Source organism: Gracilinanus agilis, chromosome 3 (genome assembly GCF_016433145.1).
Source record: "Gracilinanus agilis isolate LMUSP501 chromosome 3, AgileGrace, whole genome shotgun sequence".
In the NCBI taxonomy this organism is placed as follows: domain Eukaryota; kingdom Metazoa; phylum Chordata; class Mammalia; order Didelphimorphia; family Didelphidae; genus Gracilinanus; species Gracilinanus agilis.
The window spans coordinates 157,611,548-157,636,026 of NC_058132.1; the positions used below are offsets into that span (position 1 = coordinate 157,611,548).

General features: G+C 38.6%; 1 protein-coding gene across 1 annotated transcript in view; it reads left to right on the forward strand.

Moving 5' to 3' along the window:
* Positions 1 to 24,479, forward strand: part of PRDM10 (PR/SET domain 10) — an 83,015-nt gene that overhangs the window by 50,360 nt on the left and 8,176 nt on the right. Inside the window, exons 12-21 of the mRNA XM_044668977.1 lie at positions 781 to 1,128; positions 2,153 to 2,308; positions 8,839 to 9,018; positions 10,031 to 10,141; positions 11,365 to 11,565; positions 12,838 to 12,987; positions 13,523 to 13,693; positions 16,246 to 16,386; positions 18,013 to 18,187; positions 23,344 to 23,456. Of these exons, the coding sequence (XP_044524912.1) occupies positions 781 to 1,128; positions 2,153 to 2,308; positions 8,839 to 9,018; positions 10,031 to 10,141; positions 11,365 to 11,565; positions 12,838 to 12,987; positions 13,523 to 13,693; positions 16,246 to 16,386; positions 18,013 to 18,187; positions 23,344 to 23,456 (1,746 nt within the window). The remainder of the gene's footprint in view (positions 1 to 780; positions 1,129 to 2,152; positions 2,309 to 8,838; positions 9,019 to 10,030; positions 10,142 to 11,364; positions 11,566 to 12,837; positions 12,988 to 13,522; positions 13,694 to 16,245; positions 16,387 to 18,012; positions 18,188 to 23,343; positions 23,457 to 24,479) is intronic.

The window sequence follows — 24,479 nt, forward strand, 5'->3', positions numbered from 1 at the left end:
ACAGTTCCTGGGACGTAGTAAGCACTTAATAGATGCTTGCTATTTTATTATCCTAGTATTAGATTATACAACTGCATATTTTATATTTCAGTTTAGATGACCCTTAAACCTCTCAAATGCAATATATGTCCAAACCTGAATTCATTAACTTTTCCTTCCAAATCTGCCTATCTTCACTATCTTCAGTGCTTTCTTCCAATTTCTCTATTTTTTCTCTTAAAAGCATTTTGGGATTTGTTGTATTATGTGATTATTGCAATGGGGATGCTTTTCTGTGTTTCTCAAATCCTTTCTTAAAATATATTGAGTGTGTTTAATGTAGGGACCAGACAGCAGTAGGGGACTGATAGTAATCTTCTGGGTAGAGAGGTGGCAGAACATAAGTAGAATGAATGAAGCTGTTGTTTATTGGACATGTCCAGAGTCTTATTTGATTTCAGGTGAAGTTCCCTGTTACAATGGAGGATTGTCATTGGGAAATAATGACAGTGTAAAAAATAGCACCAAGAAAACATTTATTTATTTAAAAAATCTTTTTTGAATACTTCCTTTTTAGTGTTTTTTTCAACAAAATCTTCCAGTTGTTTCAAAATGATAATAACTATCATTGCAAAGTATATTAAAGAATATGAAGTGCTTTAAATGTATTATCTCATTTGAGACTTAGCTCTGTGCCTTTTGTTTGTTAGTGGACAAATTCTGGATGGCACACATGCGTGGGAAACATTTTATGCACTTACTATATTCCACCAAATAACTAGATGACCATCTATCTTTCAGAATGCAGCTCTTCAACATCTATTCATTAGAAAATCCTTTCGGCCTTTTAAGTGCTTGCAGTGTGGAAAGGCATTCCGTGAAAAGGACAAGCTGGATCAACATCTGCGCTTCCATGGGAGGGAAGGAAACTGTCCTTTGACTTGTGACATCTGCAACAAGGGTTTCATCAGCAGCTCGTCCCTGGAGAGCCATATGAAATTCCATTCAGACCAGAAGACTTATTCTTGCATCTTCTGTCCAGAATCTTTTGACCGCTTGGATTTGCTAAAAGACCATGTAGCTATTCATATCAATGATGGCTATTTCACCTGCCCAACGTGTAAGAAGCGCTTTCCAGATTTTATTCAGGTGAGGGCTGAGACACCGAATATACTGTAACTCCTGTTCTCTTGTTTAAAAAAAGAGACCTTGGTTTTCTTGATTTTCTTATGGGTTCGAGACTACCTGGCACATTACATTTTCTTCTCTTCTTTAAAATGTCTTTTTGTCAAGACAAAAACATTTTTATTCCGTTAAGCTACAGGTTATCACAGCCGATTGCAACACTAATCCATCACACCCAGCTGGAACTTATCTTATATGAATTAATGTACAAGACAAGCAATAAATACCCAGGCCAGATATTATACCACACTTAACACAAAAGGTCATTTAAAATACAAAATACATCATGACCATAAGAACTTACTCTAATTCAATAATGTTGCCTCCTTACTGCTGTTGTATGAGGACTGTTCAGCTTTAGGCATATAGTTTTTCAACTTAATAGATTGAAAATTGATATAGAAATATAATGACATTCCCAGGCCATAATCAGTGATGAAGCAGGTGGTCCAGGATAAGTTAGCAAAATTTCTTTAGACTAAATCTTGGACTTCAAATGATTCATACTTTTTTCTGTGAATGATTAAAATCAAATGTTAAATAAATTAACAATAAATAAAACTTTGATTTCTTAACCCTTAAGATGCTTGGATAGCTCTAAATATAAAATGTGTTTCTTTTACTATTGCCTAAGGCAAGTCAGGATTTAATTGTAGTTCACTAATTTGGGGGAACTTAGAAATTGATTCACTTCTCCCGGCTTATGAGAGGTCGCATTAATTCTTAGTCCATATACAATTTTTTTTTGTGTGCTGGAGATGAGCAGGAGCGAGAGGAAGGTTTGCGTGCGTGTGTGTGTGTGTGTGTGTGTGTGTGTGTGTGTGTGTGTGTGTTATGATTGGAAGCCATGTAGTAATTTGTGTGATTGGATTGTATACCCAGGTCAATTTAAGATCTCTGGCCACATGTGTGGCTCCCTCTAGTGTTGCACAGTCCCTCTCACACCACCACATCTTTGACTTAGTTTTTCTGGGGTTTTCATTGCCAGGTGAAGAAACATGTCCGTAGCTTCCACTCAGAAAAGATTTACCAGTGCACAGAGTGTGACAAGGCTTTCTGTCGTCCTGACAAACTGCGGCTTCACATGCTACGACATTCAGACCGGAAAGATTTCCTGTGCTCTACCTGTGGAAAACAATTTAAGGTACTGGAGCCAGCAGCTGCCCAAAGTCTTTCCTCTCCTGCGGCACTGACCCTGTGGCTGCAGAAACCACTCTGAATCTAGAATATGTTTCAGATGTTATTTTCCCAGAGGAGGAATAATTCAGTCAAGGCAGTGTTAGAAATGCTAGAAACTAGCATTTTAGCACTTTAATTCTTTGCTTACACTTCAGCTTTATATTTTTTTATTTCTGCATCTGTGAATTTATATAGAGCATATACATATGCATATGTATACCTTTTTTTTCAAACTAGGTTTAAATATGTGTTCAGTTCACAACCAGGTGCAAATGATTGTACATTTATTGAATTTTATTTTTTCAATTACCCATAGAAGCAATTTTTGACAATTGTTTTCTGACATTTTGTAATTCAGTTCCTCTCCTTCCCTCCTCTGCTCCCTGAACAGTAAATAATCTGACATAGGTTTTACCATTGTGTTCATGCAATTTATATTTCCATATTCCTAATGCCATGACAGATACCACACATACAATAAAAAAAACTCATGAAGGAAATAAAGTGAAAGATGGCATGCTTTGATCTGCAATCAGATACCAACAGTTCCTTCTTTGGTTGTGGATTGCATTTTTTATTATCAGGCCCTTGGGGTTATCTTGGAACCTTGTTTTGCTGATTAGTTTAGTCCTTCACAGATTTCTTGTAGATCTGTCTCTCCTTTGAGCTTCAGTCCTATGTCACCAGTTACCTATTGGACTTTTCCAACTGGATGTTTTGGAGATATCTCAAACTCAACATGTCTGAAACTGAACTCATTATCTTTTCACCTTTTTTCTTTTGAAGGTACCACCATCTTTCTATCCTCCCAGTTTCTTCATCTCTGTATTATCCTCAAATCTCTGCCCTTCTTCAGGCCATATATCAAAGCTGTTGTCAGATCTTCTGTTTCTACATCTAGAAAATCTCTTGCATTCAGCTCCTTTTCCTCATATAGCTAATTACCTTAGTTCAGGCCCTCATCACCTCTTGCCTAGATTATTGTCACAGTCTTCTGATTTATCTCCATGTTTCACATCTCTCATCATTCTAATCCATTCTGCATAATGCTGCTAATACGATTTCCCTTGTGGTTCTTTATTGTTTCTAGGATAAAATAGAAATTCTACTGCTTAGCTTTTATAGCCTTTCACAGCCTGGCCTTAACTCATCTTTCCAGTCTCATTGAACCCTCTACTCTGATCTAGCTAAACTGTCACTCACACATGTCACTCTACTTCCCATGTCCCTGACTGCCCCCTAAGCCTGGAATGTACTCCCTCCTCACACTTGGCCACACAGAATCCCACTTTGCCTTCAGACATGGTGTGAACACCACCTTTTCTACATGACACTTTCCCTGATCTCCTCAACTGCTAGTACCCTTCCTTACTAACTGCCTTATATTTAATTTCTATGCATTTATTCTCTTTATATGTATTTCTATATACTTCTATATATTTGTCTTCTTCATTAGAATGTAAACTTCTTGTGAGTAGGGATTCTTTTATTTGATATATTTGTATCCCTAGTACCTTATCATGGAGCCTGGCACATGTTTGTTGATTGATTTATTGGTGCTTTAATTCAACATGGCTTAAAGATTCCTCTTTTGTTTTCTTTAATATTTATGAAAGCTTTAATTCATAATGGGCTTTAGCATACCTGAGAACCTCATAGGATTATGCCATTCTTTTGTTTTTATCTTCTATTAACTGCCCTTGTTGGCCTACAACCTTTTTCTTTTTCTATGGGACTTCTCAGTGAGTGCTGCTTTGCCTCCTCATCTAGCCTGCTTATGGCCTCTGCCTTTTTTTTATTTTTAAAATTTTAATTTTGAATATTTTCCCATAGTTATGTATTTCATGTTCTTTCCCTCTCCCCCAACCCTCCCTAGCCCCCCATAACCAACGTACAGTTCCACTGAGTTTTACATGTATCATTGATCAAGACCTAATTCCATATTATTGATAGTTGGACTAGAGTTATCATTTAGGGTGTATATCCCCAATAATAACCCCATCAGCCCATGTGTTCAAGCAGTTGTTTTCCTTCTGTGTTTCTCCTCCCACAGCTCTTGGTCTCTGCTTTTGACTCTGAGCCCCCTTCCCACTTCTGGTCTCCTTTCCTCTAGTGTCTTCCACAGTTGTCCTGCATCAGCCATGATCTAGGCCTTAGGTTTCTAGCTTCTGTCTTTGCTCCATATCCTTCTTCAGCACTTCCCAGACCAGAACCAAGTTGAATTGCCAGCTCCTACCTTCTGTTTAGGCTCCCTGGGCTTCCTTTTGCCTGCTGTGATGAGAACCTCCTGGAACTCGGAAGACTTTACATTAAAGTTAGACACTGATGGAAGGTCAAAACTGTCTAATCACCTCCCTCCCTCAGTGCAGGTCTCACTAGTTATTGATAATGAATGAATGGACCAAAAAAATCCCAAAACATTTGTTAAGTGTTTACTATATGTATAGCAGTGTGCTAATTTCTGGGGACAGAAATAGAAAGGTAAGACAGCCCTGTCTTCAAGGAGCTCACATTCTAATGGGGCAGCAGATATGGAAGGATTCTGCTGCTAGTCTGCCCCAAAGGCCCTTCTAGGATGTAATGGTAAAGCATATGGTAATGCTTTCTCTTTAAATGCCAAGGCCTTAAAGGGTGGCAGGATATTTGTCCTTGGCACCATTAGTAGCCGTGGCTGCAGCAGCTACAGGAATGGTGGCTGGGCTACATCTCGGCAAGGCTGCTTCCCAGGATAATGGCTGAGGTTGGCATGCCAGAAACATCTGTCTTCCCAAGGCTGTAGTGTTTGGGGTTCTAGGCTGTCTTTGTTAGGGAAGGTGGAGGTCAGGGTTTGGCAGTGGCAGCTTGACTTGCCTGGCACGCTCTTCCAGGATGGCAGGCTTGCCTGCCCTGTGGGTGGCAGTTGGGTGGCAGTTGGTGGGGATGGCTGACCTCTCATCCATGGGATTTACCTCTCCCAATGATGGCTGTGAGATCCAGGCTGGAAGCAGGGCCAGATTTTCTGTGGACTGCAGCCTCTCCTAGGGCTCTCGTGCCTCTTTGCCTGGGGGTGGCAGTTGGTCAGCAGTTGTTGCCTGCCCTCATTCTTCAGTGGTTAGCTATTTCCACCCTGCCATGTGCTCTTCATCTGAGTGAGCCCCCAAACCCTGGCTGTGGTCGGGCAAACCCTGTTTCCCATTCCCTTCCTGCTGCCATATTACTGTTCCCCCCTCCCCCCACCAGCGAGCTCCTCCCCATCTACCTTCCACAGTGCTCTCTGGAATGTCAACTCCAAAGTTAACAAACTTGCTTTAATCTTAAATCTTTTTCTTTTTTTCTTTTTAAATCTTTTTCTTTTTTATTCTTTCCATCTTTTGGCACTCATGGAGACCTGGCTTATGGCATGAGAACCTTGGCCATGATTTCCAATACTAGTTACATTTGCACTCATATCCTTCCCCCTCCCCCAACTCACCAGTCATGCTGGGAGAGTTGGAATATTCTTTGCTTCTCTATTGCCACTTACAGACTTTTCATCTTCCACCATTTGGATACCTTGATTACTTGGTTACCTCTCCTTCTTTGAGGTGCGTTCAATTCATATTTTTCATCTAGTCAAGTTTTTGGTGGCTGTTAATCTAGTGATCTCAGACCTCTCCCATCTCTCTAACTTTTCTTTAACCATTGTTGAGGGTACCACTTTCTTCCCAATCACCCAGGCTTAATCCTTGACTCCTTACACTTTCTTTCACTTGATAGATGATCAGTTGCTGAATCTTATTGAGTTAACCTTTTTGACATCTCTTATATAGGTTCTTCTTTCCTTTGATGTTACCACCACCATGGTGCAATCCCTCATCATCTCATCCCTGGATTATTACAAGTAGCTTTTTGGCTGGTCTCTGCTCAGATCTTTCTTCACCATGTATTCTGAGATACAGTCACACTGGCCTTCTTGCTCTTTCTCTTCTCTATCTCCTTTGTTCCATGCCTTTTCACTGGCTTTTTTCCATATCTGCTGTGTTTTTTGTAATCATCACCTCTCTTCAAGTCTCACCTAAAATCCGATCTTCTATAAGTAAGCTTTTCTAGTCCTCCTCAGATGCTCCTTCTTTTCTAAGATTATCTCCAATTTACCTTGTCAGTACTTTGGACAGAGATAGTTATTTGCCCATTATTTGTCCCATTAGAATGTGAGCTTCTTGAGAATAGAGTCTGCTTTTGCCTTTCTTTGTAGCCCCAGGGCTTAGCCCAGTGACTGACACAGTAGAAGCACTTAATAAATGCTTGTTGACTTGCTTTCATCTTCAGTTCAATTCACCATACATTTGTTTAACTTTTAAAGTATATAAGATATTCTGCTAGGAAATGGTAATATAGAGGAAAACACAACAAATTTTCTGCCCTAAAGGAGAAAATATAGCCCAGTGCTTCTGGTAGTGGGAGAAAATGAAACACATATGCAAATAACTATTCAGCAGATCTATGAGTAGGGAAAAATGTGAAATAAATCAGGAAAAATAGGTTCTTGCTGTCTTATGAAAAGCTTTAAAAGGTTAGCTAAGTGGGACACCTGGGTAGCTCAGTGGATTGAGAGCCAGGCCTAGAGATGGGAGGTCCAAGGTTTAAATCTAGCCTCAGACACTTCCCAGCTGTGTGACCCTGGGCAAGTCACTTGACCCCCATTGCCTAGCCATACCACCCTCCTACCTTGGAACCAATACATAGTATTGATTCTAAGGCAGAAGTTAAGGGCTTAATAAACAAACAAACAAACAAATTAATAAAAGGTTAGTTAAGGAGTTTGTAATTTATTGTGTAATCAATAGGGAGACCCCAAAGATTTTTCAGCAGGACTGGAAGGTACTCAGGAATTAGGTAATTGAGAGGACATTTTGGAAGGGTAGAGGTTGGATTGTAAAGGAAAGAACCTGAATTCAGGAAGACTAGTTAGCTAAAATGTAGGATAATGGCAATATGAATGGCTTTTGCATGTGATCAGGAGTTCTGAGTTTGAGTGAAGAAGATGAGGTGACCAATACATATAGTAATGGTGGAGCTGAAAGGTAATGGCAACTGACTAGATCATGGCAGGTGGTGGTGGTGAAAGAGAAGACTAAGAAAAAAATTGAAGTTTTGAGCCTTAGTGTTTTGAGAGTTTGATAGTTCCATTAACAAAAGCAAGCAGATTAGGAAGAGGAGCAGGTTTAGAGAGTAAAATGAATTCAATTTTGGAAATGCTTTTGATATTTTGTTCATGTCTCATTCCCCTGGTGGCCTCATTGGTCTCTGTGAAATCCTCCTTTTCTTCCTTATCAGTCTCTTGTGATTATATCATCAGAATTTCTATCTTGAGAGCCTTTTAACCTTTTTGAGCTGACTCTCCCTTTAGAATGTTAGGCCTTTTTCTACCTCTTGCCTCTGAACTCTCGAGTTCTGCCTTCTAAAATCTGGGTTACCATGAAATTATGTCTGGTATGCTCCTCATATGTCATGAACTCTGCTTCATTCACTTCCTTCCAAGCTTCTCATTTCCAATTCACTAATCAGTTCCTCTTTACTGGTCAGTACCAGTATCTTACTTCCTTTTCAGCTTCCTCAGAGATGAAATTATCGCTTTCTCTAATTGTAGTCCTTATCAATGCTTTCTTAGGTATGTAGTAGTCTTTAGTGTTTTAAATTTCTGAATCAGATTGTTACTTTTGTCCAGTGACTTACAGTTTGGTGTTTATGGGCCACACCAAAGGGAGATGTGTGTGTAAAGGATTGCATTTTGTACTGACACTAGGAGTTGCTTTGTCACCCAATATAAGTGTAATGATGCATTTGATAGTAGTGAGTATCATTAACTGTGGATGTTCTAGTTTTATACCTTTTAGGGGGAGTCTAGGCATAATTTAGTTTTTTCCCCCCCTGGTCCTATGGGTTCATTCTTATTTGCATGATGGGATTAGATCATTCAAAAAGAAGTGAAGAGACCCAGAGATTTCAGGATCCATTCCATAGCTGACAGTATTTGTGATCTTGGGCAAAAATTTAACCTTTTGCTTCAATTTCTGTCTGTAAACAATGGAAACACTTACCTGTATCACATGAAAAACTATTGAATAAAGAATCAAGCTTGTGAAAGTGCTTGTTATTCTGGAGAAAAAGGAGGTCTGTAAATCTAAGTTTATCTCCTTTAGTGTCTTTTTCACCTATACATAATACCAGACTCATGTCTGATGTCAGCAGAGGTTTTGTGCTTGAAAAAGGCTAAAGCTTTCCCCTCAAAATCAGTATTCACACAACAATTCATAGGGTTTGAACCAGGCCTCAGTCAGTTGCCATTTTTGACAGTGTAGTTTTCAGACATATTGAACTTGATAAGCTATTTGTCTTTACTGTCTTTACCTCTCTTTCTGCTTTCTTGTGTCAGTCAGTTAGCATTTATTGAGTAACTTGTATGTATTAGGCACTCTGCTAAGTGATAGAACTGAGGATGATGGTTTTTTACTTTGTTTCTCTCTTTTGAAACAGCGAAAAGATAAACTACGGGAGCATATGCAAAGGATGCACAACCCTGAGAGAGAAGCCAAGAAGGCTGACCGCATCAGCCGCTCCAAGACCTTCAAGCCTCGAATTGCTTCCACGGACTATGACAGCTTCACGTTCAAGTGTCGTTTGTGCATGATGGGCTTCCGGAGACGAGGCATGCTGGTTAGTGTTGGAACCTGCAGGCCTCTTTGGTCTTCCCAATCTCATTATCAAACTGTCTGCTTGTGGCAATGTGTGGTGGTTTTTTTGTTTTGTTTTGTTTTGTTTTGTTTTTTTGGTTTCTTTTGTTTTTGCGTTCTGGGGCTAAATTATTTTTATCTGCAGGTATCCAGTGTTTAGGACAAGGAGTGCTGGAAAGTTGATGAAAAAATAACTCCAAAGTAGGAGGGCTCAACTTTTAGCCCTCTTCTCTGTTTCCTCCTTCTTTTCTCTTTCTTTCTTTTCCATTTGTTCTTCTTTTCCTATTTGAGTTACTACTATTTGTTACTTGGCATTTGTTTCTACCTTTTGCTCTTTCTCCCTTTCATTCTCTTTGCATTTCATTTCCCTTTTCAATCTTTGCTTTTGTGCTTATTTTCCTTTTGCCTCTTTCTTTCTCTTTCTCTTTTTGAATCTTTCTTTCCTAGATGTGGAACAGCACTGAGAGGGAAACCTTGCCTCCCAAGGTAGGGTGTATGAACCCTGGTTTAAGAGAAACAACAGGGTAGACATTCTGTTGCTAATAATTCATTACTAACCTCATTACACTTGCAGAAAAAATTGTTGCCAGGAGCCAAAAAATCATGGAGCGGCATTTAAAACTCAGAGCCTTTATTTCCTACTCAGTGTTCTCAGAAGGGCTGGGTCACTAAATAATGAAAGATAAGTTTGCTTCAGGAGAATTCACCAAAGGAAATTCATGCAAGTGTAATTTTGCTTTCTCCAACAGCAATTCTTTCAGCCAACGACTGTTAATGGGATCCACAGTGACCCAGTTCACCTTCAGCAATTGGCTGCAAGTGAGTGTTAACCCCTTGGGGTCAGACGGGTCTGGTGCTGCTGGTTCTGGCCAAATGCGTTTTTGTGTTTGTGCATTGCATCAGAGAACTCCAGTGCCTAGTGTCCAAGATCAGAGATATTTACTCAGCTTCTGGTCCTAATAGGATCTCTTCTCTCTTTTGCTTTTTCCATTTAGGTGAACCATTTATCAAAGAGGCACCCAGATATGAAGATAGAAGAAGTGCCTGAGTTAACTCTGCCCATCATCAAACCCAACCGTGATTATTTTTGTCAGTATTGTGATAAGGTAAAAGAAAGACACCCATCCTTAGCAGGCTCTGTGAGAGCTTTGCTTGCAGCCAGTTTGTCTGCATGTACAAATATAGTAGTACTTTTAGCAGATGGTTCTCTGTATCTCAGTAGTTTTCCATACAAGAAATGAATGGCTTGAGGGAGACTCACTTTTAAATGAAAATTTCCAGTACATAAACAGTTTATGCTGTGTTCTTCTTGATTTCTTTCCTTTTCTTTCTTCTTTTAGTTCTACTAGAAGGAAAGAATGTTATATATTAAAGATTGTAGTAAAAAAAAAAGCCCTATGTTTCCTTTTAAAATTATGATGAACAAAAAAATGAGCCTATTGATCTCTTCTGAGAATGAACATCATGGTCTCTTTCTATAGCATATAGATTTGGGCCTTTTTGTATTTGAAAAAGATATGAAAAAGGACTTTTGCAAAACACACATGTTGTGTGTATCAATGTACTTTGGTTATATTATTTAGAGCTTTTGTCTTTGGGGTTAAGATAAATCCTCAGTTTTTCTGGTGATTACTACATTGAATTTCTCTTTTTTTAAAAAAATTATTTAAACATTTTTTTTCCATCTTGAGTTTCAAAGAAAACTCTCACTAAATGATAGCTGGAAAAAGTCTCACTGTTAAGCATGAAGTGATCATTAGATTTGCTATTTTGATGGGGCCTCATGAACATGGCATTTGTCATCTGAGAGCTATAGTCGTTAGCACTGATTGGCAAAGGAGTGAGCCAGCCATGGACACAGCAATATACGGTAGTAGGAGAGATAGATTGGGAGTCGGCAGACTGTAGTTAACTAGCTGTGTAAGAACAAATAAGTTACTTATGTTTTCTGGGCCTTAGTTTCTTCATATATGAAAGGAAGGAACTAAACTAGCTGATATCTTGCCTCTTTTATTTTTGAAATTCCATTTTTTCTGAGAATAAAGCTGCTTTCTATTACTATATATCTGACTCCTAACTCTAGTCTCTGCACTGGTTCTACTTTTGTTATATAAGTTGAGAGATAATGCCGAGCATGTCTATTTAATGTTGCTCTTCTAATTTATATTATATTCTCATTACAATTGTTGATAGATTTTCACTATCACCATATAAAACTGTTCTTACTCTCCAAATACTAGTTTTATAATAAAGTGGGTCTACACCCAAATTTTAAGGAAATAGATTAGAAGTATTTTTTTATAATTTGCCAAATCACTATTCTCTATAGGTTTACAAAAGTGCTAGCAAACGGAAAGCCCACATCTTGAAGAACCATCCAGGAGCAGAGCTCCCACCAAGCATCCGGAAACTTCGTCCTGCTGGTCCTGGAGAACCAGATCCTATGCTGAGCACCCACACTCAGTTGACTGGCACAATAGCTACTCCTCCTGTCTGCTGCCCCCACTGCTCCAAACAGTACAGTAGCAAGGTTAGAGGGGTTGGGATTCATTCTTATTTTAAAGTGCAAAATTTTAATAGAGAAGCAGCTGACTTCAATCTCTCTTTCTCGGTCTCCTTGTCTCTCTCTGTCTTTCTTCCTCTCTCTGTATCTGTGGCTAATGTCAGTGCCACAACAGAGTTTCTGAATTTTAAGTCCCTGGTTAACTCTTCTTCAATTGGGGTGGAAAAACAAAACAAAACAAAATACTATGAAACTCATTTGGTATCGAAGATAGTCCCTGAAGCCGGGGGCTATTTATGACTAGGGATATAAAGAGAAAATTCAATTAGGTGTCTGCTGTGTTGAGATGTGGGTCCCTCTGCAGATCACAATTCAGTGAGAGAAGTGCAGTATGCAAGCCAATAATGATAGGACAAAATAGAAACATAAATGTATAGGAAAAGTACTGAAGAGGACTTAGAGCTATTATGGAAATGAAAGCTCTCTGGTAGTCTTAATTCCATAGAGGGTAAAGAATATTGGACTAGCTGTCAGGATGCCTGAAGCCAAGTCCTGACTTTGACATTTACTAGCCAGCCTGCCTTGGGCAGACTGCTTAAATTTTCTGAGTCTCGATTTCCTTCTCTACAAAAAAGGGATAATTCTCATCTTACCTACCTAACAGAATTGTTAGTAGGATCAAATAAACTCATATATGGGGAGAAAAACTTCCAAAGCTATGATGTACAATATAAACAAGAGGATAGTGACATTACTGATAATAGTGATGATTGGTTGATTCTGGTATTTTCTCTTCCACTGGATCTTGAGTTTTCTCATATTTCACTGTTATTTGCATGTAGTTGATGTCATCAAAGAACTTTTGGAGGATTTAGAGGGACTCAAATCAGCATTTTTCAAAGTGCTTTAGGGCTGAAAGGAGTCTGAGGGGTTTGGGGATGGATGAAGAAGGTGGGAATGAGAGTTGAAAATTTGTGCTGAAATGTGTTGAAAATTTGCATGAAAATTTGAAAGTTTGTGCTCGAGGGAAGAGTGTGGAAGTTAAAAGTAGGTGCTATGAAGGATTCTTGCCTTGCCATATCATTTTCTTTCTTTCTTTCAAACCTAACCATTTTTCTTCCTTCCAAAATGTCATGCTGGTATGGCTTTACTCCTATCTATCCTAGACCAGCTCCTCTTAGCAATTTTTAAAATGAAGGATGCCATGGGAGACTGGAGGAGCCCTTAGGATTGATTTACATGTGAAAGTGATTTAAACCAGTCTGCCAGTAACTTTTACCCTCTTCTCTATTCCTACAGACCAAGATGGTTCAACACATCAGAAAGAAGCATCCTGAGTTTGCCCAGCTCCCTAATACAATACATGCTCATGCTCCACTAACAACAGCGGTAATCAGTGCCACTCCAGCTGTTTTAACTACCGATAGTGCGACTGGAGAGACTGTAGTGGTGAGGATTTCAAATCTTTACTCCTCCTTTAGTTTAGCATCCATGACTTATTTCTTATTGTCATAAGAGGTGCTTAATAAATGTTTATTGAATTGAATTTCTACACCTTTTCCATTGAAAAATTGGTAGCATACCAGAAATAATCACACCTGTTCTTTGGCCTTAGATGGATCTGAGAATCTTTTGATCTTCTATCTAAGTTAGTGTCGCTGGGACTGGATAATCAGCTTATGTTTTCGAAGGCTTTTTTCTTTTCCGAGAGTATGCCACAAGGGCGCTCTAGTCCTTCTCCTTTCATTGGGAATTATTTGTGTCCTGCTCATGATAATGAGCCAAATGCCCTCTTCTATTCTCTCCCTCTCATAGATTTCTACCTACGTTCAGGTTTGGCTTATGGAATCTCTTTCAAAACTGTAACCTCTGAGATCTTTTAATGAGGTCAATCAATTGTATTTTCATAGGTTTCTAGAGCACTGAAATAATTATAAACTAGTAAAGCATTACTAATCAGTGTGTTTTATGTACTTTTCTCTAGACAACAGACCTGCTGACCCAAGCAATGACAGAGCTCTCTCAGACCCTTACAACAGATTATCGAACCCCACAGGGGGACTACCAGAGAATTCAGTATATCCCTGTATCACAGTCTACAACTGGTCTGCAGCAACCTCAGCACATACAGCTTCAGGTGGTTCAAGTAGCCCAGGTTCTGTATATCATTTATTCTATTTCTATCTTTGGCATATATCTGTTAAAATTATTGCTAGTAGCTCAATATTTTCACTTGTCAGATTGATATATGGGCTATTATAAATTTCAGTTTATAAACTGAACCCAAAATACTAGCCTATTTCCAGAGCAGGGGCTAGATTCTGAGAGGGTATTTTTTGGATGTGACTCAGATCTATGAGGTAGGTACAAAAGAAACATCCTGTTCAAAGTCTATTCAGGATTTGTAGGATGCCTGCTTTTAATAACATGGTAGAGTTGAAAAATTTTGAGGTCTTGTTTCTATCATAGGGTCTTAGAGGTGGAAGGGAACTTTTAGACCATGAGGTCCCACATCCCTCCCAGTTTCCTTAATGGAAGGTCATCCAGCCTCTACTCAAAAACTTCTAGTGAACAGGGGACTGACTACATAACAAGGTAACCCATTTCATTTTTGGGCAGCTCTTTTAGCAAGTTTGAGTGGTTTTATTGGGTGCTTAGTCCAGGTTATTGCTGAAGTGGCATTTGAATAAGCAAATCTTTCCTCTGAGTCATCATCCCCCAGAAACCTAGGTAAATTGTGGAGGCTGGATGTGAGGGCAGGAAGACCTGAATTCAAATCCTGCTTCAGACACATGCTTGCTGTATTACCCTGGGCAAATCGTTTAATATCTATCTTCCTCTTTTGTAAAATGGGGTTAATAATAGCCTCTCTGGGTTATTGTGTGGATAAAGTGAGAAAATATTTATAAAGATTTTTGTAAACTGTAAGGTGCTTTATAGATGCAAGAATTGATAAGGGTTCATTTGGTGATCTGTTTCATTGAAAAGTTATGAAAAATAATTTTGGCCTGGTTTCAGCAGTTCAGATAAGGCTATATTAGTATGGTAGAACTGCTGTACAAGAGACTATTTATATTTAGTAGGCCATTTCTATTATAGGACAATAGCCAAATGAAGAAAATTATCAGAGCTATTATTGCATTGACTGATTTGAGGAATTTATCCCTATTTGAAATACTGAACTTCAAATTGGGTGCATTCCTAATCCTATTGATTGCTTTGGACCCCATCCTGAGTGTCTTGGGGTTTATTAATTATAACTTAATAGTATTGTCTCCTCCCAGTCCTTTTAATTAGGGGAAAAAATTTAAAGGCAGTAAACTTTGATTTCCCTTAGCTTCCTATGCGGTTTGGGGTTAGAGAGAAGTTGATAATTATAATTTTTATTTTTTAACTTCCTTTCCATTTACTCCCCTCCCTCTTCTTTCCCTTTTCCCCTCCATACTCCCAAACTCTAGTTTGGGGCGGGGGTGGGGGGTGAGGGGGGGAAAGAGAAAAACAAATATACTTAGTCAAGAGGAATAGATTATCAAATTGTCTGGGTCCAAAAATATCTATCTTATCCCATATGCATTTTGAGTCCATCATCCTTCTTTCAGGAAGTAGGTAGGAAGCATTATCATCCATCCTCTGAATTTTTTTTGTGTGCATATTGATTCTTTTTGGGATATAGTAGGCCTCGTAAATATTGGTATTGGTGAGTCATAGGAATATGCACATATGCCTTTTCATGATTTTTTTGGACATAGTTCCAAATTACTTTCCAGAATGGATAAATCAATTCACAGGTCTACCTGTAGTGCATTGGTGTGCCTGTTTTCCTCTAGTTTCTCCCATAATTGTCATCTTCTGATGAGTATGAAGTGGAATTTCAGCTGTTTTAATTTGCATTTTTCTATGATTTGTAATTTAGAATTATTTTTTATATGTTTGTTGATAGCTTTGATTTCTTCCATGGAAAACTGCCCATTCAACATATCCTTTGACCATTTGTCTGTAGAGAAATGGCTCTTTTATAAATTTTAATTGGTTTTACAAATTTGGATCAATTCCTTATCATTTTGAATGTAAGACCTTTATTATAGAAAATTGCTACAAAGGTTCCTCCCTCCCCATTTGTTTCCTTTTAATTTTAACTGCATTGTTTCTGTTTGTGCAAAAACATTATATTTTTATCAGAATTGTCCATTTAATCTTCCATGATCTTCACTATCCTTTATTTGGTCCTTCCTATTAAGTTTAATAGAAGTTCATATTCCTTTCCCTGCACTTAGTAATATTAAGATTATATGTAATGAAAATATAATTTCCAATGTAAACAATCACCATTCTCTTTCATACCTTCTATCTTGGCTTGGATACAGACCTCTCAGGCAACAGGGCAGGGAGATGTATTTGAGGTCCCTTATCACTTTGTATTTTTCTGGAGGGACATTGTTTCAAATGGAACTCTTCTTTGTTGAATCTTTTTTTTTTTAATTTAAATTTTATTTTATTTTTAAATTTTTTTCCATGGTTACATGATTCTTCTTATCTCCTTCCCCTCTTCCATCCTCCCCCTCCCAGAGTTGACAAATAATTCCACTTAGTTAAACGTATATTATCACTCAAAACCCAAATTTTAAAAATTTTACTTTATTTTTTAATTGAATCTTCTTTTTGAATCAATTAGTTTTTAATTTCTGGGACTGCCTTGCTTTCCTCCAGGCCACTTCACCTCATCAATCTCAGCATTCAACAGTGGATGTTGGTCAGCTCCATGACCCTCAGACATATACCCAACATGCCATTCAGGTGCAGCACATCCAGGTCGCTGAGCCTACCACCCCAGCTCCATCTTCATCCCAGGTAACTTTCTCCATATCTACTCACCAGGGTGGTCAAAATGAAGATGGCTTCAGAGTCCATGAAGAGGTAATTTAATGAGATTGAAGAGATACCTTATCCAATTATGGCATTCTTGGATCTCATTTTGTTATGATTATTAATGAAGAGTAATGGGTGTCCTTGGATCTTGTTTAAAGAGCCTCACCACTAGTATGAATATTGATTCTGGAATTATTGATAAATTTAAATGTAGTCATTTCCTCCTTTTGTTAAAAATGATCCCTTTTAGTAGCAGACCTCAGTTCTTCAGATATTTATAATTTCATTAGTGTGGATATTCCCTGCAACACAGATTATAACTTTCAAGTTATGTATAATTTATAAATTAAACTTTCAAGAGTAGCTCTTTAAAATTAGATTATTGATAGAAGCTAGGACTAAACAATTCATCCCTCTTTAGTCAAAATGGTGTTGAGGGGGGGGTGCAGCTTGGGTAGCTCAGTGGATAGAGAGCCAGATGGGAGGTACTAGGTTCAAATCTGGCCTCAGACACTTCCTAGCTGTGTGACCCTGGGCAAGTCATTTAACCCCCATTGCCTGACCCTTACCACTGCTTTGGAACAAATACATGGTATGATTCTAAGGTGGAAGGTAAGGGTTTAAAAAAAATGGTGTTGAGGCTGTCTGAAATTAGGCTGGTCCTAAGAAAAGAGATATTCTGTCTATCACTAGGACCATCCTAGAAGGTTTACTGCTTTGGTAAGACCTGTAGAACTTATGTTTCACTGGCATAGTAAGTCTTTAATAAGCCAAGGTGACCTACATACCATAATGATGCAATAAAGTAGGCCTTTAGTTGAGGTTTCATAGCAGCATATTGTAAAGAATAACTTTTTTTTTCTTTTTGATGAATAGAGTGCTAGACCTGGATTCACTTAGACCTGAGTTCAGATCTAGCCTCAAGCACTTGCTGGCTTTGTGACCTTGGGCAAGTCACATAATTTGCCTGCCTCAGTTTTCTCAACTGCAAAATAATGGCACTTTCCTTGCAGAGTTGTTGTGAGGATCCCATGAGATAATATTTCTACACTTAGCATAGTGCCTAACACATAGTAAACTTGTAATAAATGCTTGTTCCCTCCCTTTCCCTATGGCTGATTGTTGGTTTTTCTATTCTATCACATAGGATATGAATATTCCTTTTAAGTGTGTCTGTGTATAATTGTTTTTCAGCCCCTTGCTGAAATGGTAGTGAGCTCTTTCTCTATTGCTATCAAATGGGAGGATCTAGTACAGACTTTCTTCTTTATTGACCTTTCTTGTGGATTAGCTACTTGATAGAGACAGGTCTTTTAACTTTCGCTAAAGGTTAAAAGACAACCTTGTAAGTCATTTAGCCTCTGTAATAGAGATTATTACATCTTCATTTGTTTCCTGGACAAGAGTATTGTGTTTTTTTAAAAAGAAACTCAAAGGAATATTCCTTTGAAAGCTTAATTATTATTATTTTACCAAAAATAATACTGCCTGAATAGCTGTATTTTTAGTAATAATATAATTCATAATGGATTTCTTTGATTCAGAAGTTTGTGTTTTGAAACTGTACTGGAAATTAAGTTAACATATTCTTCCTTTCCGGAATTCTAGGTTGCTGGTCAGCCACTGAGTCCATCTGCCCAGCAGTCTCAGCCAGGGCTCAGCCCTTCTCATATGCAAGCCAACTCTTCAGCCCAAGGGCAGACTCTCCAGCAGCAGCAACAGCAGAGTTCCTCAGTACAGCACACATATCTACCTAATACGTGGAGCTCCTTCCGTAGCTATCGTGAGTAAGGATAAAGGATACATTTTGAAGTTGGAGCCAGACTCCTTCTCTAGCTTTTAGTTTAATTTTTTGAAGTTGTTAATTTAACTGCTACATGGCTTGGAATTTTAGAGGGCACCTATAGATTCTCTTAATTGGGGGTTTGATACCTGTATTCAGAAGTTCTTTTTTTGATTGTTAGGTTCTTCTGGGCAACATTTGGTCCATTTTTCTCACTATATCATGTCTTCAAGATCAGATGTGTTAGATTATATAGAATTCATGTGTTCTCCTAATATTGTGTTGTTTCCCTTTTGATAGATTTTCTTTGGTATTTTTGTATTCAGAATCTGTTTGTTATCTGTTTAATAACTTCTCTTATTTGGGGGGGGGTCATTCTTATCATGTAATCAAATTTTCCTCCTTTGATATTTATATGTTTTTTTAAATTGTGCCTTTTGAGCTCTAATTTTTTTTTTTTACCTAATTACATTTCTAACTTCTTTTATGAACTTTTATTTCTCTTTTGAACAATTCTGGAATTTCTTGTTTTTTTCCCATGATCTCTGGGGAGTCTACAGGATTATGACTTTCATTAGATATTATTGATTTTCTTCTTTCATATAATAATATTTGTTTACTATGTTGCTTTTCTTTGAAGTTTTGCTTCTTTTCTTTAAAAAAATTTTTTTTTAGCTTTCTGTCTCTTAATTTAGTGTTCTACATGTTCTATGATAGCAGTAACACTGAAAGAGAAGCTCTTCTATGATCTCTGCTCTCCCTCTAACCTTTAGTCTCTGAATTTGTTAACTTCTTCTCTCCTGCCTTAGAAATATGCTCATGTTTTCCCCATCCTTAAAAACCTTCATTCCATGGGCTGCTAGGTAGCACAGTGGATAAATTGACAATCTGGGTTCAAATCTGGCCTCAGACACTTCCTAGCTGTGTGACCCTGGGCAAGTCACTTAATCCCAGTTGCCTTGCTCTTACCTCTCTTCTGCCTTGAAACTGATCCCAAGGCAAAAATTAAGGATTAAAAACCCCCCCAAAAACCTTGCTTCATCTGACCTAGCTGCTAGCTAATACCTATATCTCTCCTCCCTTTCTAGGCTAAATTCCTTGCAAAAGCCATCTACACTAGGTGCTGCCAGTTTCTCAGCTATAACCTGATTTCACTGCATTCTGGATTCCAGCTTCATAATTCAAATGAAACTGCTCTTTCCTGAATTAGTACTGATTTCTTCATTCCCAAATTTTTCTTTGACCTAACTAAAGCATTTGCTATTTTTGGTTACCCTCTCCTCTTGGAAAATTTCTTTTTCATGACTGCTTTGTCTGTCTGTTTGTTCTCCTTATTCTCCTTGGCAAGATCTTCCTCTGTGGTACACCTTTATTTACAGGTAGCCCCCCAGCATCAGTCCTGGGTCCTCTCTTCTGTTACTCTTTCATTTGGTCCTCAATAACTCCTAAGGATTCAATGGCCATCTCCATGTAGATAATTCTTTTTTTAAAATTTTATTTAATTGATTAAGAAAATTTTTCCATGGTTACATGATTCATGTTCTTTCTCTCCTCTCCTCTCCTCCCACCCCATCCCGTAACACACAATTCCACTAGGTTTTACATGTGTCGTTGATCAAGACCTATTTCTATATTATTGATATTTGCACTAGAATGATCGCTTAGAGTCTACATCCCCAATCATATCCCCATCAACCCATGTGATCAAGCAGTTATTTTTTTTCTGTGTTTCTACTCCCACAGTTCTTCCTCTGAATGTGGGTAGCTTTCTTTCTCATAAGTCCCTCAGAATTGTCCTGGGTCATTGCATTGCTGCTAGTAGAGAAGTCCATTACATTCTATTTTACCACAGTGTATCAGTCTCTGTGTACAATGTTCTTCTGGCTCTGCTCCTTTCACTCTGCATCAATTCCTGGAGGTCATTCCAGTTCACTCCATGAAGATAATTCTTAAGTCTTTATCTAACCCTAGTCTCTCTTGTAAAAAGAGTGGGGCACCAGGGATGTAAATGTGTCCTAATGGTTTGTGGGTACACACACTGGGTTGAAGGAGAGACAGAACCAGCCAGGATAGGGAGACCAAGAATCAAGAATGGCAGTTGGCCCCAACTGTCACTCTGCTCACCCTAGGCCAGGGTCTTTGGAACCAGCAGGTAAGGTAAAGGGTTTTAACAGTTTTAATTATGATTTACTAATAAAGGTGGGATAGGGGATTCTACACTTAAAACCCTAAAGGGCAAATCACAGGGGCAAGGGGAGGATTTGTCTACTCTAACTCTAATTGACCTAGGCCAGGCAGGGCTCAAAGGAGCAGTTCTGGAGTCACTGGGAAGGCTGCTTCTAATCTGGTTCCAGCCAGGTTTGACCAGCACAGCTAAAGGGGCTGAGGGTGGCTTTGAGGGTTCTCACAGTAATCCAAAGATGATCACAGGATGCCAAAAGCCGAGGTGGTGTGGTCCAAGGTACCCAAGTAGAGAGAGTGTGCTTGAGATACTGTCCACCAGATCCCAAACCCCTCCTCTACTTGGTGCAGCTCTGCAGGTCTTGTCCACTTGCTGAAAGCCACCACCACTCAGGATCCCAGGGAATCAGGATGCAGGGTGTCCTTAACTCTGGGATCTCCCAGTGTGTAAATGAAATTAACTCTAGCCCATTCATAGTCAAAAATCTACTTACCCTAGGCATCTAGAGGGGATGATATAATCTAGATGCCTAGGGTAAGTAGATTTTTGACTATGAATGGGCTAGAGTTAATTTCATTTACATACCAGGGCTAGCAACAGTTTGTGCCAACCACTAATGGAGTCTCTCTCAGAGCACAAGCCCTACTTCCTGCTCCTTCATTCCATCTTGGAATGCTCCAGCCCTTCCTGCTAGATCCAACCTTAATACTTAATTACTAAATAAACCCTCACAACACTCTCCTGAGCTTCCCTTCAGCATCACTAACTGCCTTTTTTTTGACATCTGTTTAGGTATGTCCCATAGGAATTTCAAGCTTAAAATATCCAAAACAGAACTCATTATCTTTCCATTTAAACCTTTCTCCCTTCTCTACTTTTTTATTGCTAACAAGAGCATCGCTATTCTCCCAGTCATCCAGACTCATTGACTTCATTGTCATTTTCAACTCCTCATGTATACTCGCCCCACACATATCCAATATGTTGCCCATTTTGGTCAAATTACACCTTTACAACATTTTTCATATATGTCCCCTTCTCTCCATTTATGTGGCTGCCACCTTGGTGTAGGTCCTCATTACCTCATACCTGGATTACTGCAATAGCCTGCTTCTGGGTCTTTCTGCCTCCCTCAAGTCTCTCCACTCTAATCGTTGGGAGCTGTTATGGCCTCATAATTTGTAACTCTGAGGCCAACCAGGTGAAGTTTGGCAAAATTTAGCTGGGCTGGTCCTCAGAAAAGGGACATAGAGTCTGTCACCAGGTCTATCATGGAATGCTATTTGTCATAGTATTATGGTCTGATTCCCTGCTCTGCTTCATGAATGCAAGGGCCATGCCTTATTTAAACTTGGTATTTCTTCCACTAGCACAGAGCTCACATTGAGTAGGTGTATAATACTTCTTTGCTGACTTAAGTTGAATGAAAATGGTCCTGGTGTTTTGTGCATGGACTGACCATATACTTTTATTTTCTTTCCTTATTTTTTATTTTTCTGTTTTAAAGGTATTTTATTTCATCAATTACATGTAATAAAAAATTTCCACATAAGTTTTCTGAAGTTATATGATCCAAATTGTCTCCCTTCCTCTTATCCCCCCCACCTCCTGAAGCAGGCAAGCAGTTCGATCTGAGTCATCCATGTATTATCATGCAAAACACATTTCCATATTGTTCATTTTTATAAGACAATAATTATATAAAACCAAAACTTCATAATCAAAAGCCAAATAAACTACAGTGAAAAATATGCTTTAATCTGCATTTCCAACTCCCACAGTTTTTCTCTGGAGATGGATAGCATTCTTTGTCATAAGTACCTCGAAATTGTCATTTTATTGCTGAGTGTAGCTAAACCTGTCACAGTTGATCATTCCACAATATTGCAGTTCCTGTGTAAAATTTTTCCTGGTTCTGCTTATTTCATTCTATATCAGTTCATATAGGTCTTTCCAGCTCTTTCTGAAATCATGCTGTTTTTCATTTCTTAAAGTATTCCATCACCAACATAGACCACAATTTGTTCAACCATTCCCCAGTTGATGGACATCCCCCCAAATTTCCAATTCTTTGTTAGCACAAAAAGAGATGCTATAAAAATTTGTACAAGTAGGCCCTTTCTCCCCCTTTTTATTTTTTTATCTCTTTGGGATACAAAACTTTGAAGTGATATTATAACCTTTTGGACATAGGCCCAAATTACCCTTCAAAATGGTTGAATCAGTTCATCACTCTGCCAATAAGTGTCCCAATTTTGCCACATTCCTTCCAACATTTATCACCTTCTTGTATTGTCATGTTGGTCAATCTGATAGGTTTGAAGTAATCACTCCTCTACATACATAAGTGGCATAGTGAGTTTATTAGATAGATGCAAAAGGATTTTACTGACTTGTTGCAATGAGGGCCCAGTTTGAAATTATGTAATATAAATTTATTGTGGTCCTAGTCATCATTTTAGGTTATTATTCTAGTTTTCTGTTCTGCCTTCTGTCATGATCTCCAGAAAGCTAAAATTTTCTTATTTAAAATGCATAGTTTCCTATTAGTTTTCTGATTTCAGCTTTAGTTCTGATCTACCTCATGTTTAACTGACAGAATTGAGAGGATGGATCCTTTATTCAGTGTGCAGACATGGTTTAAGTAACCAGTTATACCCATTCCTTTTCACACTTTATCTGATATTTCTCCTATGAGATTATTCATTAAGGACCTCTTCCAACATCAATTTACGATAATAAACTATATAGAGTGTCCTAAAAGTCTTTGTGTAGTTTTAAGCTATTAACATTTACTCATAATAAATAACAATTCTTCCTCTTACCAGTAAGACAAGGTTATATAATCACAAGAATTATCATAAGAGGCTTATTACAGGCAACTTCCATGGGAAATGTGGCTACCAACCAAGCATTTAATTCTATAAACTGTCACTCTAAACTCTGAAACCACTGTGGATATTTTCTGTTTCAGCGTCTGAGCTCCAAATGATGGCCATTCCTCAGGGTCAGTATGTGATAGCAGAGACAGCTGTGACAACTCCTGTTACCACTGTGAATACTGGCCAAGTGAAGGCAGTTACTCAGGTAAGCAAAGAGTTAGCTCTCTGTCCTGACTGATGGGAATGCTGGACTAGGTTTCAAACTTAAAAGTAGACCCAAATGATACTTTGTCCTGCATCAATTCAATGATTCCATAAGCATTTATTAAGTACCTACTATGTGCCAGACATTGTACTAAGCACTGGGGATACAAATAATAAGAAGAAAGACTCTGCCCTTGCAGAGTTTAATGGGGTAAGAAAACCGACAAAAGGAGGGTAGAGGGGGCATCTGGGTGGCTCAGTGGATTGAGAGCCAGGCCTAGAGAAGGGAGGTCCTAGGTTCAAATCTGATCTGACCTCAGACACTTCCCAGCTGTGTTACCCTGGGCAAGTCACTTGACCCCCATTGCCTACCCTTACCACTCTTCTGCCTTGGAACCAATACACAGTATTGATTCCAAGATGGAAGGTAAGGGTTTAAAAAAAAAAAAAAAGGAGGCTAGAAAACAGGTGAATGAGATGGGGTGAAGATAGGCAAGGGAATGTTAGATGTTCATTCAGTTGAAACCAGTCAGCTGCTGTTAAGATTAAAATTAATATACAATAACTGTTATATTTTATAAAGTTTATTAATAATAACTAAAGAAAAAAGCTAGCTAACCCAGCCCTGGTCTTGAGAGAAGAGAAAAAGAGAGGCAGAGTTACCCACAACTATATACAAAATGTGACCATGCAAGGTGGTGGAGAGATTAAAAGGAATTCTGGGAAATACTGAAGGACTTCTGGGGGATGTAGTTCAAAGGTACAAAATTCTCTAATCATACAATGCAAAGTGGAGTGAGCTGGAAGTCTGGCCTCTGCAGAGGAAGGCTTTGAGAGGAGTTTGTTACTCTACTCTCCAGCCTTCCTCCTGGGGGAGAGGAGGCTAAGGGAGGTGGTATCCAGGTTTAGGGCAGCAGCATGGTGGAGTCAAGAAGTGATGAGCTTATCCTGGGAGGGACATCTTGTTCTGTGGAGATGAGACCAGGTAGAGCTGTAGATGTAATAGATAATATACCATCATCTT